General features: G+C 35.3%; 2 protein-coding genes across 3 annotated transcripts; one reads left to right on the plus strand and one right to left on the minus strand.

Annotated features, from left to right (window-relative positions):
- The first annotated feature begins 1653 nt into the window (after window positions 1-1653).
- On the plus strand, window positions 1654-2743 carry LOC116187108 (plastidal glycolate/glycerate translocator 1, chloroplastic-like). Its single transcript, XM_031515706.1, has 2 exons — window positions 1654-2247; window positions 2318-2743. The coding sequence occupies exons 1-2, from the start codon at window positions 2128-2130 to the stop codon at window positions 2711-2713; spliced, it is 516 nt and encodes a 171-aa protein (XP_031371566.1). The 5' UTR covers window positions 1654-2127; the 3' UTR covers window positions 2714-2743.
- A 2708-nt stretch (window positions 2744-5451) lies between these two features.
- On the minus strand, window positions 5452-10952 carry LOC116188225 (RNA polymerase I-specific transcription initiation factor rrn3). 2 transcript variants are annotated; one of them, XM_031517438.1, is made up of 15 exons: window positions 10483-10952; window positions 10074-10157; window positions 9914-9985; window positions 9756-9827; window positions 9427-9612; window positions 9132-9242; window positions 8931-9044; window positions 8703-8828; window positions 8508-8576; window positions 8312-8418; window positions 8013-8096; window positions 7838-7925; window positions 6798-6917; window positions 6508-6692; window positions 5452-6211 (listed from the first exon to the last, which is right to left on the minus strand). In XM_031517438.1, exons 1-15 carry the CDS (start codon window positions 10594-10596, stop codon window positions 5917-5919), a joined length of 1827 nt encoding a protein of 608 aa, XP_031373298.1. In that variant the 5' UTR covers window positions 10597-10952; the 3' UTR covers window positions 5452-5916. The 2 variants fall into 2 exon arrangements, with proteins under 2 accessions (XP_031373298.1, XP_031373297.1); XM_031517437.1 differs by having other exon boundaries at window positions 9427-9663.
- Window positions 10953-15242: the final 4290 nt, after the last annotated feature.

The raw sequence follows: 15242 nt of genomic DNA on the forward strand, positions 1-15242 counted from the left end.
ATAGGGTCCTTGGGTTTTCTTTTTATGACAATCGATCCAGTTTAAGGGATCAAACGCTTTTTGTTTTTTTTATCATTTGAGTTTCATTAGTGTTACTGTTCTTTGAATTCAAGTTCAGTTCGAATCCGGATATAGATCCTTCAGTAATAACGATGAATTTAAATACAATACCGAGAAATATCTAACGGTATTAACGGTTCATATTAGTATTGCTATTCCTTGCAAATCGCCAGGTTGCCTTCGCTCATCCAAGGCAAATATATTAGGTACTGCCAAATACTGAAGTAAAAAGTTATAAAAGCTTGTCCGAATGATTATTAAGGATATTTCTCATTTTGGATTTTTAGCTTTCTGCAGGTCATTTATTGTATATATTAGCAGTAAAAAAAGGGAAAAAAATCCATAATAGTAAAATTGACTCTACTTTGCATTAAATGAGACATAGTTAGTAGGGTTAATATGGTCAATTTATAATTATATAACAGAGAAATATTTAATTGGATATTGTTATATAATTAATTGACCATATATAAGACTACACCGTAAACTATTACCGTGCGAAAAATTATTAAAACATATGAAATTGAGTATAAAAATGTATAAATCAAATTTGTAAGAGAAATTTAAAAGAAAAAATATTGAATAAGTTAATTAGTCCAACTTCATCGAAGATTATTATTCAAAAATTATTGTGTGAAACTAAACTATTTTTTGATAATTTTATGATTTTTAAGAAGCAAATTATTTTTAAAATATATATATGTATAATTATTATATAAATGTGTGAAAAGATGAAACCGCATATAATAATATAAAGATAGAGCACTAAAAATTTTCCAAAAAAATAAAAATATCCAAAAAGATAATAAATCACTAATTCTACGAACTTATGGTCATATAACTAAAGTTGACTCCTATATTAATAAATGGGTTTTTACCTAAAATGGCTCATGGTTTGTCCGTTTTGTCAAATCTATCATATGTTTTATTTTTGTCAAATCTATCACATGCTCTTTTTTTGTCAAATCTATCACATGGTTTACTTTTTGCATCAAATCTATCACGTCGTTATCTTTTCCGCCAACATCTAACGGTCGTGTTGACGTGTCACGTGGAGAGATAGTGGGCCATACTTGCCACGTAGGCGCCACGTCAGTACGGCCGTTAGATGTCGACGGAAAAGATAACGCCGGGATAGATTTGATGCAAAAAATAAACTATGGGATAGATTTGACAAAAAAAAACATATGATATATTTGACAAGATGGGGCAAATCATAGGTCATTTTAGGTAAATACCCCATTAATAAATGATCTCTCGTCAGTGAACAAAATATAGTTGATTTAATCATGTGATTTTCATTTATTTAATTAGATGTTAACCTAATTTCTATTACAAGATTAAAATTGTTATTATTATTTATGAACTTATGATAATATAAAAAGTTAAACAAAGACATCACAAAATTTACATATTTAAAAAATGGGTAAGGAAGTAAATAGGGAAAATAGCTTCATATAACACAGTTTTTATCTTATTTTCATTTCCCAGCACGTTTTTAAAAGTTATCACGATCTAGCACGAATCATCATTTTATTCCCGGATCTAACACATCATTAAACTCCGTCTAAAAACCTTACTAATGTCTTCTAACACCGTCAAACTTAACTGACGGCGAGTCTTCTTCCTCCTCCTCCTCCTCCCTCCTCCTTCACGACTCTGCTTCCGAGCTCCTTCAGTTCCACCGATTTCCTCCTCCCGCGGCCTTCTCCAACTCCTTTTCTCGGCAATCTTCGCCATCCGCCTCTTCTCCCCTACTCACGAGGAGTCTCTTTCTCATCCTCTTTTCTTTCCTTCAATTTCTCCACCACAAAACCCTAGAATAACTGAAGAGCAAATTCATGGGATAAATCCTTTCTTTGATTGAGGGAGAGGAAGCAGGTTCCGATCGCAATCATTTCTTGTTCGGGTTGGTGGGTTTGTGTTTCAAAATACCCTCCACCATCATTCACTTCCTCGACTCGGAAGATTTCGACCTCTGCAAGCTTCCTATGTTCCCTTCAAGAATGTCAGGGGGCCTCTCACAAACCATCCCTTGCCCGAAAATCATCCTCAACCATCGGAGGGATGGGGCTCTGTACGAGGTTTCTGCAAGTGGGTTCTGATGAGGTTCACTCCGATCGAATAGTTTCGGTGAAGTCAGCCGGAGCTGAAATCGACGGTACTGCTTCTGCAATATCTCAGAAGGTAGCATTGAATTGAACCGAATAGAATCGAATTGACTGCAGTTCATTTTGACAATGTTCGCATTCATTAGGTGTTTTGGCTACTGCACTTGCTCGTGACACTTGGCATAATCCTGGCAAAGGACAAGTTTCTCAAAAAGGCATTCGTCGCAGCCGCCATCAAGTTCCCGAGCGCTCTGTTCGGGATGTTCTGCATATTCTCTGTTCTTGTCATTCTGAACTCGGTCGTCCCGACAGCGGCTGGCTTGATGGGATTCTTTGAGGCAGCCCTTATCTTCATCCAAAGGTGGCTCCCGCTGTTCTATGTTCCATCCCTGACTGTCTTGCCACTTGCAGTGAAAGACATCTCGGCCGCATCCGGACTCAAGATTTGCTTGATTGTTGGTAGCCGACTTGAATTCAAACTTTTCCAAAACTCTGAAGTTATTTTAGTGGTAGATGAATTTGAAACACAACGCTTTGGATGAATGCAATAGTGCATTGATTGTCGTGGTGAATCTAGTGGTCTCTCATGAATACCCGAAACATAGAATGCGAAGCTTAAGTACAAAAAGCAAAATTCTTCTCCTAACAAACTTCCAGCCTAGAGAGTAGACGCGAGTGAGTTCCTGAAAAATGAATTTGGAAACACCAAATGTGCCACCTAATCCCTGTTTCTGAAACAATCGACAAATGAATTTCGAAACACCAACCCACTAACCCAAACAAGAAACGTTTGCGATCGAAACTTGCTTCCTCTCCCTCAATCGGAGAAACTAAAAAGGATTTATCCCATGAATTTGCTCTTCAATTATTATAGGGTTTTGTTGTGAAGAAATCGAAGAAAAAAAAAAGAGGATGAGAAGGAGACTCCTCGTGAATAGGGGAGAAGAGGCGGCGGTGAAAATTACCGAGGAAAGGAGTTGGAGAGAGCCTTGGGAGGAGGAAATCAGTTGATCTGGAAGAGCTTGAAAGCAGAGTCTTGATGGATGAGGGAGGAGGAGGAAAAAGAAGACCCACCGTCAGTTAAGTTTGACGGCGTTAGAAGACGTTAGTAAGGTTTTCAAACGGAATTTAACGGTGTGCTAGATCCGGGAATAAAATGGTGATTTGTGCTACATCGTGATAACTTTTAAAAATGTACTAGGAAGTGAAAATAAGGTAAAAACTATACTATATGAGGCTATTTTCCCAAGTAAATATTATGAACTTGTTCATCTACAATAAATCTCTCTAATATACTTACTATTAAATAAATATATAATATAATGCTTACTAATTGAGACTATTTGTTGAAAATATATATTAACCATGCAAAATTACTCTATTTTTATTATTTAATTACTGTATGAAATTTGAAATTAATTATTAAAAATATTTTACAGTGTTAAGAAGTCAATATGTTTTTCAAAATTCAAAATAATTTTTATAAAAACGATATATAAATTTTTTAACTCATATATAAAAAATACAATTTTTCAAAAATTTCATGGTCTTATAAATGAAAAATATAACGATATAGCACTATAAGCTTAAACTCATAAGTACAATAAAAATAAAATTTAAAAAATAAGAATCTCATAAATATTGTTTTAAAAAATGAGCGAAATAAAGTTCTATCTAATTACTAAACTTAATATTTATCAATCTATATTTGATAATTAACAACAAAAAAAAAAGATGATGCACTCAATTGAAATAAATAGTTTTAGATAATATTATAATAATTAGCTTGTTATGCGACAAAAAAAAATAAACTTACTCTAATTTTTAACAAAATTTTGCTAAGATAAATATTTGAAATTATAATTAATAATTTATTTTATTTTATTATTTTTAATTAGAAAAATTGTGTTTCAAAATTAAATAATTGCAAAAATAAATGACATAGGATTATATGAAAAACGAACCTAGGCAAAGTACGGGATAGAAAACTAATATATATATATATATATATATAAAGTTGTATTCCCTATAACAAATCAGGTTAGAAAAGTAATTTTATATATCGTATAAGATAAATATCTAAATAAAAAATTATAAAATGTATATACAATTGAGACTAAATTAGTAAATGCATATAAATCTTTAAATACATAATAATTTTATTACATTCTTGATTTAAAATTTATAATCTCAAAATTTATTTATAAAAATACAATTTCAAATAAATATCTATAAAAAAATTCGACATAATTAGTAATTAAAATAAAAATTTACTATATGCAATAAATATGGAACACTTTTGAAATAGTAATAGATAAATCTATTTAAAAATTATTAAAAATAGATGATTTGCAATTCTTTTATTTTTACTCAATACATGGAGGTCATCTATTAGAATTTTTTAGACATTGATATTTAAGAAAATGTAATATGTTTTATGAGTAATATCATTTTCTTCATTCATATTTGGTATTATAATTCATTTCCAATTATTCTGAATTTATTATTGTATGCACTAATATTTGAATGCTTCCAGTTTAAGGAAAAATATATATATATCTTAATGAAATTAAAATTTTAATTATGATGTCAAAATTTTTAAAAATTCATCTAAAAATAATTACTCTAAACAAATAACCCGTGTATCGCACGGGCAAAAAGGCTAGACAAACTGTCTATTTGCATTAATACGGGAGAATCTACTGATATTGAGTATACGATTAATTAAGTTCCGGTAATCTAATCGCAAAGTCTTTCATTAGATATAATGCAGCATTTGTAGTCTGCAGTGTTTTCCCTGGGCAACTTTGTCTGCAACATTTAAACAAGAAATATTTGCTTTGCCACGATATTTATGATTTACTTGGGACAGATACGGCTTCTTTCTTTTTCGGTAAGACTTTAATTTCTTGCTACAAATCATTCAGATCGCCGCATTTTCGTCCCGTTTCCAATCGATTTACAAAGCATTGCTCTGCTGGCTAATTTTGCAGAAGGCACGAACTTATTTGTTCGACTTGTTTAGACCGATTGTAACTGTATACCTTTTATCTCGTCACTGGCGTACTGCTGATGCAGCTCAGACATGGAAAAAAAAGAAGAAAAAGTAACGCTATCGAATGAAGAAATATACAATATATTTGTGCCTCTACATTCAAACAGAAAGTTCCATCGTACGACGTTAGGGCAGAAATTATTACTTTGTAGGTAATACATTAAAAACCTTTTTCTCACTGCTTACATCTCCGAAATACAACATTGGGAATCCAGGAGAGTATAATCCAGGAAATTAATATTGCTACCTAGTTTTATTCGTGCGGTATCATAATCGATGCACAGAGTCGATACACAAGGAGATGCATCAATGTTCCGCCGGCATTTCACTCCTTGCACTGGCAAAAGTTTTAAAATACATATGTATGTCTCATATTAGAAGAGTTCCCACTTGCAGATACCTCAATCAATGTTACATACTTCCCTTTGGACCAACCCTAACTCTAAGGGATCACATAAACAAAGAAAAGGGATAGAGAAAACCTAAAAGAGGATGTATCCTACTCAAACCTTCCTGCACCCAATCTAAGCTAAACTCTACAGCGGAGATGCTCATAATCGTAAGCTTATATAGGACACGTGTATGGAACCAAGAACAAACAACCGCATCCGTTAGACCAGGTCTTGTAGAGATCTTCCCTGCCAATCAATAACATCTTGAGCGTATTCACTTGACCGGCTCTCCAATAAATCACAAGGACTCTGGACTAGTGGAGGGCCTGAGCTTTGAGGGCATTCGGGTGAGGGGTTGCATGTCCCCACCCCACTTGTAGGTCTTGGGTGTAATGGACATCTTGTTCAATGCATGGTCAAATTCGTCAATATCAAAGTCTTCTCGCTCACCGAAACTCGTGGCCATCTCGTGATCCCTAGAGTTCCTCTCAGGAAAGGCCTCCTCTTCATCGTCTTCCTCGCTGCTGCCCTCTTCGTCATCCTCATAGCTTGTTTGAACCATGGACCAGAATATGTAGCTTGGACGGATATATCTACAGAAAAAAATGCCCCGGAAAAGTAAACTATCCAAGTAAGCCAGCAGCAGCAGTAACATTTTCCTCAAAAGTTCCCGAACTCATTCTAACAATGTACATGGAGACTCAGATGTTTACTATGAGCCACTGCCCTAATCATTCTCTATGCCATTTGAATCCAAAGAATTCAGCCGACATAACAAGCAACTGCATTTTTATTCCCATTATTTTTGAAGAGGAGCAGTTTGTAGGCAAAACAACCAACCCTAGTATTGACACAGAACCAGAAACCAAAATATGAAGTTTAAGCAAACCTGTCACTCTTCTTTAGCAAGCACGGATCGAATGGGAAAAACATGTCCAGCCTCTCCAATCCACCAAAGGCCCTTGAAAGCTCCGACTCCAGTACATCATTGAAGATGAATGTCTTTGATACCGTATATAGGTTAGCTGCCTTTGCCTGCCTTAGAAACTCTACCACTACGGATGGCAAACAGACCTGTTATATAGGAAACAAATGAGCACAGAGCTGTGTACAAGAATGAATTATAAAACTACAATAACTGGCCATCATAGTTATAATCTGGAGAACAGATGCTCTTACCATTAGGGGATTCAATCTATGCTTAAGAATGGATTCTAAAGGCATCTGGGAAAGCTGTGACTTGAGCCAAGGGACATTCACCAACGATCTCATTCGGAAGCAAAGCACATACATGATGGCCTGTGAGGCAGAGTGTTTAGTGCTCAAATACTTCATATAGATTCCATGGAAATCAAATAATTTACGTTAGGAAGTTAAGAACATGCCCTTACGTCGAAGCAAATCTGACAATGAAGTATATAGAATCAAATGTTCGTTTACAATATCTATCGAAGAAAGAAACTCAATTATTTGGCCAAGAAATAACCATGGAATAAGTGGACCATAACAAAGAAAATATCATAAATACAATTTTGAGAGGCAAGTCTCGTAAAGGTGTATCACTGTGAAAGAGGTGTGCATATGAAAGACAGAAGCAGTCTAGCCACCAGATGATGCATTGAAGGCAAAGACACACAATTAAACTCAAGAGACTCAAGATGTAATGGGATTAAAATGTAGGGAAGACAACAGAGAATAGAGCCACTGCAGATGAGAGTTGAAAACAGGGGACAACTCAAGGATTTAAGCAACTAAGATGAGAACATAGTTATCACTAGCAAGATGGACATAGTCCTGTTCAGTTCAACTGGGAACTCACCATGCAGCAGGTCCAGTTATTAAAACATGAACCCTTTTGCATATGAATTGAGAAATCTGCCAAAAACCTGGCAGAATCTGTGAACGAACCAAACATAACTCTTACATATTGTAAGTATAACTACATCACAAACCATGGGTTGGTCAAGCTGAACCCCTGTGGGACCCATCTACACATGACCATGTCACAACCAGTTCACTGACCAATGCCAGATAGATAACTATCATGAAGATTACTCACAAAATCTAGAGAGGTGAAGGAATGGCGTTTCAGAAGCTGAGTGTTTTCGATGTTCCAAGATTAAAGTTCAAACAAACATGCACAATAATGTTACAGAGTCTTTTCGAAAATAGCGTAAGATATGCACCTGCTATGATTTTAAGCGAAGAGCAAATTATACCTGGCAACCTGAGTAAAATACACGGTGAAGTTCTGGATTAATATCACCATTCTGAATTTTGCAGTACTCCGAACACCAATCAACCAACCTATCATCCATTTTAAGAAAACCTTATCAATCAGATATATGATTTCAAACAGGCAATCATGAATCAAATGACCAACAATGCGCCTACCTTCTCAACATTGCCACTGTGAAATTGGTGGAAATGAACTTTCCACGAGCCATATAGCTGGCAAGATAAGCGACTGCACTCATCCTGCAGTATCACAAAACATAAGCGTCAGCCATACTTATCTCAAAATCAAAAGAATGAATGCGCTTCCTATGCCAAACCACCCATCGGCAACCACCAATGACTTACAACATGAAACCTCTACAAAATTTATAATGAGAGAGATGAGGACTCAACCATGGCTTGGCAACTAGGAAAGGTATAATGGACATTCTTAACAGCAGCGAATTTCATGTTACCTAGTCATTGGAGGATAGTCAGTGCACGTAAAGATATCCGCAAGCGTCCTTGCAAATTTTACACCGCAATTTTCAGGATCCAAGGCACAGGCATAAAACATCACAAACTGCATATAATGAAGTCCAGGAGTCTCATGAGTCGTTAGCAGCAGGTTCTCTCCAACATGTATAAATTAGGTGATAACTTATCATTCACCTGGGTAAATTTGGACTTGTATGCAGTGAGAACTGTTGTGCGAAATGATTGGAGAAGAATCTCAAATACCTACATGAGGAGACTAAGCATAAGTTATTCTTTTATAAGAAGAATTATCAGCAACATTCAGAGAAAAAATTACAAGACCAAGAACTTCGTGGAAGCATTTTAAATAAATCTTAGATTAACTAAAACCTCATTCAAGCGGCCTTGTGTTTTACAAGATTCAAGATGCTCGAAGGTTAAGGCCAACAGGTCATCTAACTTCTTGGCAACCACATTACCAGAAAGACCCTTCCTATTTGTGTATGCTCCTGGAAGCTGCATTACCAACTTCGGTTAGAATAAACACAAGATTATCAAACCATATTACAAGCTAAATACAATATGAAGTTCGATGATCCAGTTTGGAGGTAAACTTACTCCACCACCATCATTTTCGAATTCATCTTCAATCTCATCCATATCCTCCAATTCTAATTGAAATATTCCCTTGCCAGCATCATCTTGCAAAATGTCTTCCCATGTGATATCCAACTATAATCAGTACAAATAGAAAACCAATCAATTCAATATCCAATCTCAATAATATGTTAGTGATACGTCATGCCAATATATACTCACATCTAAATCTCTCAGACGATCCACCACAGCCATTAGCATAGTGCTCCCAACAAGCAGTCCGATTGAACCACTCTCTAGTCTGAACATGTTCTCCATGTACATCATGACCACCTGCCAAAAAGAACGACACATCTTCCTCAATGAGATCCAAGGATTACACAAATTGGCTCACTGAATAAGACACATTCCTCCAGGCAATAAACCCACAAAGATCTTTTACAGAGTAAAAACAAAGGATTTCCAAGAATTCTTTTTGAAAAACAATAAGAAAAAAAAAAGCGAATGATGGACTTACTTCTTCTGTAGCACCTAAAAGAGGCATCCTCTCGACAACTAATGACGATAATCTCATCGGAGCAAGAGGAACCAGACCAGTTATGCTCTCAAGGGCAGAATGCACTCGAGACAGAACTTGGTTTTTAATTGAAAGTCCACGTGGTTGTTTCAGCCAGCGTAAGAATGAATATGGTGGAATGAAATTCTGTAACAGCATATTCAAACATGGATCAACATATCTTCCATTTGAAGCAGCCTGACATGAAATAAAATTAACAAAAGATTAATTGTCAGAAAACATATTCCTAAAAACCCGTTAACATAAAGGAAAAGTGTTAAACCACAAACCAGGGATATGATTAAGTTGGTCAATGCATCCATGATTTCAGGCACATAGTTCCACATGCTCATGCTGAATATCTGTTAAAACAAAATGGTATTATAGATAGAATCCCCATCAGTCATTAAGACTATGGCAATATAAAAAATGAAAATTTCTTACTTACCGTAGAAAGAAGAGACTCGTGGTGCGTAAAATCTATGGAGGAAACAGCACCAGAGAGTGTCTTCAAGCATGTCTGGCAAGCAAAGACACTCCATTTAGAGCCAAAACAACAAATGAAAAGGATGTTGACTTGCGACAGAAATCGAGCGTGCAAAACCTACCACAAGCATGGCCACTTCATCTGCTGAAAGACGCTCTTTATGATGCATTACCCCAATGAGCTCATCATAACCTCTGCTGTCACCCTGCCATCAACAAAACCCAACCAGGTAAATATCAAGAATGCTTAGAAGTGAAACTCTTCATGTTGGGTTCGCAGAACTCGGATATGCAATAAAAAAAATAATTAACAAACACATTATGAAGAAAATTAGTACTCTTTCATTAAAAGCTTCTGCTTTATCCACAATAGCAATTGGAGATGCCACTTCCAAGATCCACAGTAATTCTCGTGCTTAGGAGGAATCCAAGATGAAACAAGTGCTAACTCAACCACTAGAGTAATTATCGGAGCTTTCTAATTAGCATCATAAATCATCACGCCGTATGTATAATTCTAAAAAGACTAACCTTTGTAATTGACTTGAGGGCATTCCTGACATGATGGACTAACTCATTATCAGTGAAATCGACTTCCTGTATTTCTTGGTAACCTGCATCTCCGTCGGCCATATCCGCTCCCATCGTCTCCAACCAGCCGAGCCGAGCCCGAATATAGCAGGCTCAAGCTCGGCTTGTCTCGTTTTCGTTTAGGCTCGGGACGAACAGCGGGGACGGAGGCGCCGACAAGCAACTGGAGAGCAACAAGCAGCAGCGGTGGAGGCGGTGATCCAAGCAGCGGCGATGAGCAGGGAGCAGCGAACGGAGAGGGAGGGCAGAGCAAAGGGAACGGAGAGGGACGGCGTGAACGGCGGCACGAGAAGAGGAGAAGCCGAGCGGGGAGCGGGAGCAGGGGAGAAAAAGAGACTTAGGGCTGAGGGGGAAGCGACGGCGGGAGCAATAAAGGGGAAAATAAAAATAAAAATATAAAATAAAAGGAGAGACAGAGACAGAGGATGGAAATCAACTTCTTCTTCTTTCTAATAATATTTAAGTGTAAAAGACTTCTATTTTTTTATTAGAAAAAAATTGTAAAATAATATTTAAGAGTAATATGGGTTTAATCATATGGGCTTGGGCTAATAATTATGTGGGCTCTATCGCGTGGGCTTTGGCTATTGTCTATGTAGAAAGGCTTTAGACTCGATAAGGCCGAGTTCAACTTTCACCGAGCCGAGTTCAAACAGTAAGCAAACTGACTCAGCTTGCTTACACCCCGACAAAGATAAAGCTTTTCATATTATTTCTATCTTCATCTTTTTTATTTTTTTATAGAATTAAGGAATAACTACTTTTTTTCCCTTGTGCTATGTTTTATTATTGTTATTTTTATATATGAAATTAGACCTTTTTAAATTTTATCGTTAGTATTTATAGTAGGGACAATGCTTAAAAATCACATCAAAAATTAATTATATATAGATGATATATTTCAGTTACAAAAAAGGCTCGTTGGCCTAATATAATAAAATAGAAATCTTAGTATCTAATAGAGAGACACGAATAATCCTACTAAGTATCGAACCTAGAACCTCTATAGTGCCAAACGAAAACATACGCCACTGCATTACGCTTTTTTTTAATAAGGATGATATATTATTTGTCATTATTGTGTAACATATTATTGCCTTTGCTCAATTGTTGTGTATAAAAATTCTCTTCCTTTCCTTCTTTTAATTTAATTCACGTATTGCAGTAGTGTAACCTCATCGTTAGATACTTTAGCCATATATTATAAGGACTTCATCATATGTTAAAACTGATAGTCTTTAATCATTTGCCAAGACTCATTATGATATTCAGAATCGAATCCTTATATGGTAACATAAATGTACCATTCATTTTTTCCACATTAAAAAATGTATATAAGTATCTTCTATAATTGGAAAAAAAAAAAAGATTTCCCCAAAAAAATATGCAAGTATCTTGGATAAAATATATTCTATTATCTACTATACTAATTTGTACTATTACATCTACATGTATCAAGCTACCAATTTTAATCTTCATTTTTTCCAATTTTATCTATAGCATCATGAATTTTAATTTGTTAACCATTCACTATTTCATCGAGGACATGATTGTCAATTTAACAAAACAACTACCATACCAGCTAAAAATAAATAAATAAATAAAACAAGAGCAACTCAATTGGCAACCCCTAATGAAATTATAATCCCCTGGGTACTGGTCTAATATTTTTCCCCAAGACATGGTCGCAACTCACCGCATTCTCAATAAGAAACAAGAATATGGAATCTCTATGGCTTCAAGTCCTCTTGTTTGGATGTAGTCAATAGGATCATACGATTCATGACAACATCTTAGTTTAGTGTTTTTATAGCTTTTTCAACTTAACTGTACATATATGATAATAGTATTTGCAGTGACCACTTTGTAAATCCAAGTTGATCCGTTGAATGTGAAAAAAAAAACGTGATTTCATAAGCACTATCCCCTTCTCCGGGTCTTGGTTTATTCTCTAACCAAGGGTACAATGAGATCCATTTGGCATCATATCTTTTCGTCTGGTCCGAATTAGTTGTTTCCATGTATCCATTTCGAAGCCGACTAAAGTTGAAAATCATTAAACGTGAAGAAAACATGATTTCCTAAGCCTCTCTGGATCCAGTTCCATCATGAATGATGGATGATGGATGATGGAACAAGATCCGTATGCATCATTAGCTTATCGTTTGCACCAAATAAGCGGTTTACGAAAAATATCAATTGTAAGCTCATTTTGAGTTAACATATTTCCTTCACACTCAGTCCCGTTGCAGCGATTTTGGACTAGCCTAGCTGCCAATTCCATTGTAGCAGTGCAAGTCTCAATTCTGCTATCTGTTTGGCTTCCTTCCTCCTTCACTTTCACCATGTTATTGTTATTGTCGAATTATTTCTTCTTCATCTATGATTGTTCCGACGACCTCGGTCTAAGATATTTTCCTTGGTTGTTGACTTTATAGAGCACACATGAGTATATGGATTTTGGTTCACTAGCAAGCTAATGCACCTTCTCTCACTATTCTTGAGAAGGTTTTGAACTTCACCATCCTCTCAACTCTCGTAAATCGTAATCTTTGGAGTTGATTCCATTAAAACAATTTATGCTTTGTTTTAGAGTTTATTTTTAACTCTAATCTACTTAATTCCACTTATCTTCAATTCAAAAATGCATTTATTACTTTTTCCGTTTTCTTCAATTTTTTTATTTATTCAATTCAATTTTTACTACTAAATTATCTCAATTATTCATTACTTTTTCCACAATATAATAACACAATCATTACTTTCTCTCAACTATTCACTACTTTTTCACACTTTTTCTCATAATTCAATAACACAATCATTACAACTCAATTATATATATATATATATAAAGTTAGAATAGAGTTTAACTTAATTCAATTCTAATCCCAAACAAGGCTTTAGTTACTCTTCTACAATCTTTTTCCCTTCCAATTCCTTCCTTTATTTCAACAGGCTATTGTTCTTCTCGGTTGAATGAAGCTTCTTTGTTTATGATTGTTCCTTTGAGTATAGGTTGAGATTAAACACTCGTTAATTTCCTTCATTGTTGTAGAATTTTGGTTCAACATAGCAGTAGTAGAATGATGTTCACTTATTTAATTCAACTTGTTAAATTTTTTGTTGTTTACCTCACTTGCAATTATACATGTGCAAGCAAAAATTTCCTCGACCAAGAATTATGTTGTGCTTGGAGTAAGGACAGATTATCCCGACTAGGGAAGATTAAGAAAATGGGATGATCTAATGAAATTAAATTAGACTTTGAGAGCTCTAGTAGGGGTGTAGATGGGTGGGTACGGGTGGTTTTTAGGAAAAAGTTTCGGTCACCGTTTAGTTCGGATCGTTTTTTTAAGAGATTATGCCTTTAATCTATACAAATGTAAAAAGATTCAAAACAACTTCAAAGCAAGTAACAAGTCCAAACATCACATTAATAAGAACATAATCCACAACATGTCAATACAACAAATTTAAGAAGTCCAAAACCGATTGACCTCACAACTTCCAAGTGTAAAGAGCCTAGTAAAGGGCATAACCAAAAGTCTAAAACAAATAACAAGTCTAAGCATTACAAGTTAAAAATCCAATACCTTCATCTTCGACTAACAAATTTGCAAAATAAGATTAACAAACAATAATGAATCCATATATTAGAAGAAAGGAAAATATTGAAGAAACGAACATAATAGATAACAAAGAGAACTAGTTCTATGTTCTCTACATAACAAAGAAGGTGCTGAACAGAACAAAAAAGGAATAAAACAGTAAACAGAGATGAAACAGAACAACAAACAGAGATGGAAAGAAATAGATGACAGAACAAAGTTCTTTGTTCGATAGAGAAACGATAGGACAAAGTTCTATGTTCGATAGAGAAGCAACAAAACAGAAAACAGAGAACAAAACATAGGTTATGTGTTCTACAGATTTTTTGTACATATTGGACTGATTTTTATTTTGATAAACGTAAACACAAAGTATTCATCTCTTGTTAATATATAAGTATTCCTCGGGCGGTTTCGGTATCGCCGGGTTACATAGGCGAGTCCCCTATATTTTTCGGGTAGAGTTTTTTGCCCTTAAAGCTCAACTAAAAGCTCTCTTCAATTTTTCGATTTTGGGTTTTATGTTCGGTTAGGTTCAGATTTTTCAGTTTTTCGGGTTTTCGGACTTTTACTTACACCTCTAAGCTCTGGTGTCAAGAAAACTAGAGAAGCTAAGTTGAAGGATTGTGTTTCCTCCGCTGAGGCAAAGCTTACCTCAAAGCTCGAGTTTTACTATTAATGAAAATGAGTCAAGTCAACTATTGACAATGCTAGAAGGATAGATTCTAAATATTGGTTAGATCTAAGTAATTCGATGAAACTAAGGGAACCAACAACAATTAAGCCTTTCGTTATTCTCTTGCCATCCTCTAGGACACTAATGGTGCCGAAGCCTTCCTTGCTTGCAAAGATTGGAAAGAATGAAATGAAACGAAGCGGTTGATGGCACGGTGTGACAGAGTAGGCTTAATAGTTCAAACTGTTGTTGAGTGTTTCGAAGATTGTTGTAGATGTCTAACTTTTATGAGATATATCATGTATCATATATCAAGTTTAGGTTAAAAAGGTATAAAGCTGCACCATGACCTCAGTTTGGGTCCTGTGGTGTCTACTAACTGGGCTATCGTAATGGTGTAAATTGTAAAGCTGCAC

Source organism: Punica granatum, chromosome 8 (genome assembly GCF_007655135.1).
Source record: "Punica granatum isolate Tunisia-2019 chromosome 8, ASM765513v2, whole genome shotgun sequence".
NCBI classification, from domain to species: Eukaryota; Viridiplantae; Streptophyta; class Magnoliopsida; order Myrtales; family Lythraceae; genus Punica; species Punica granatum.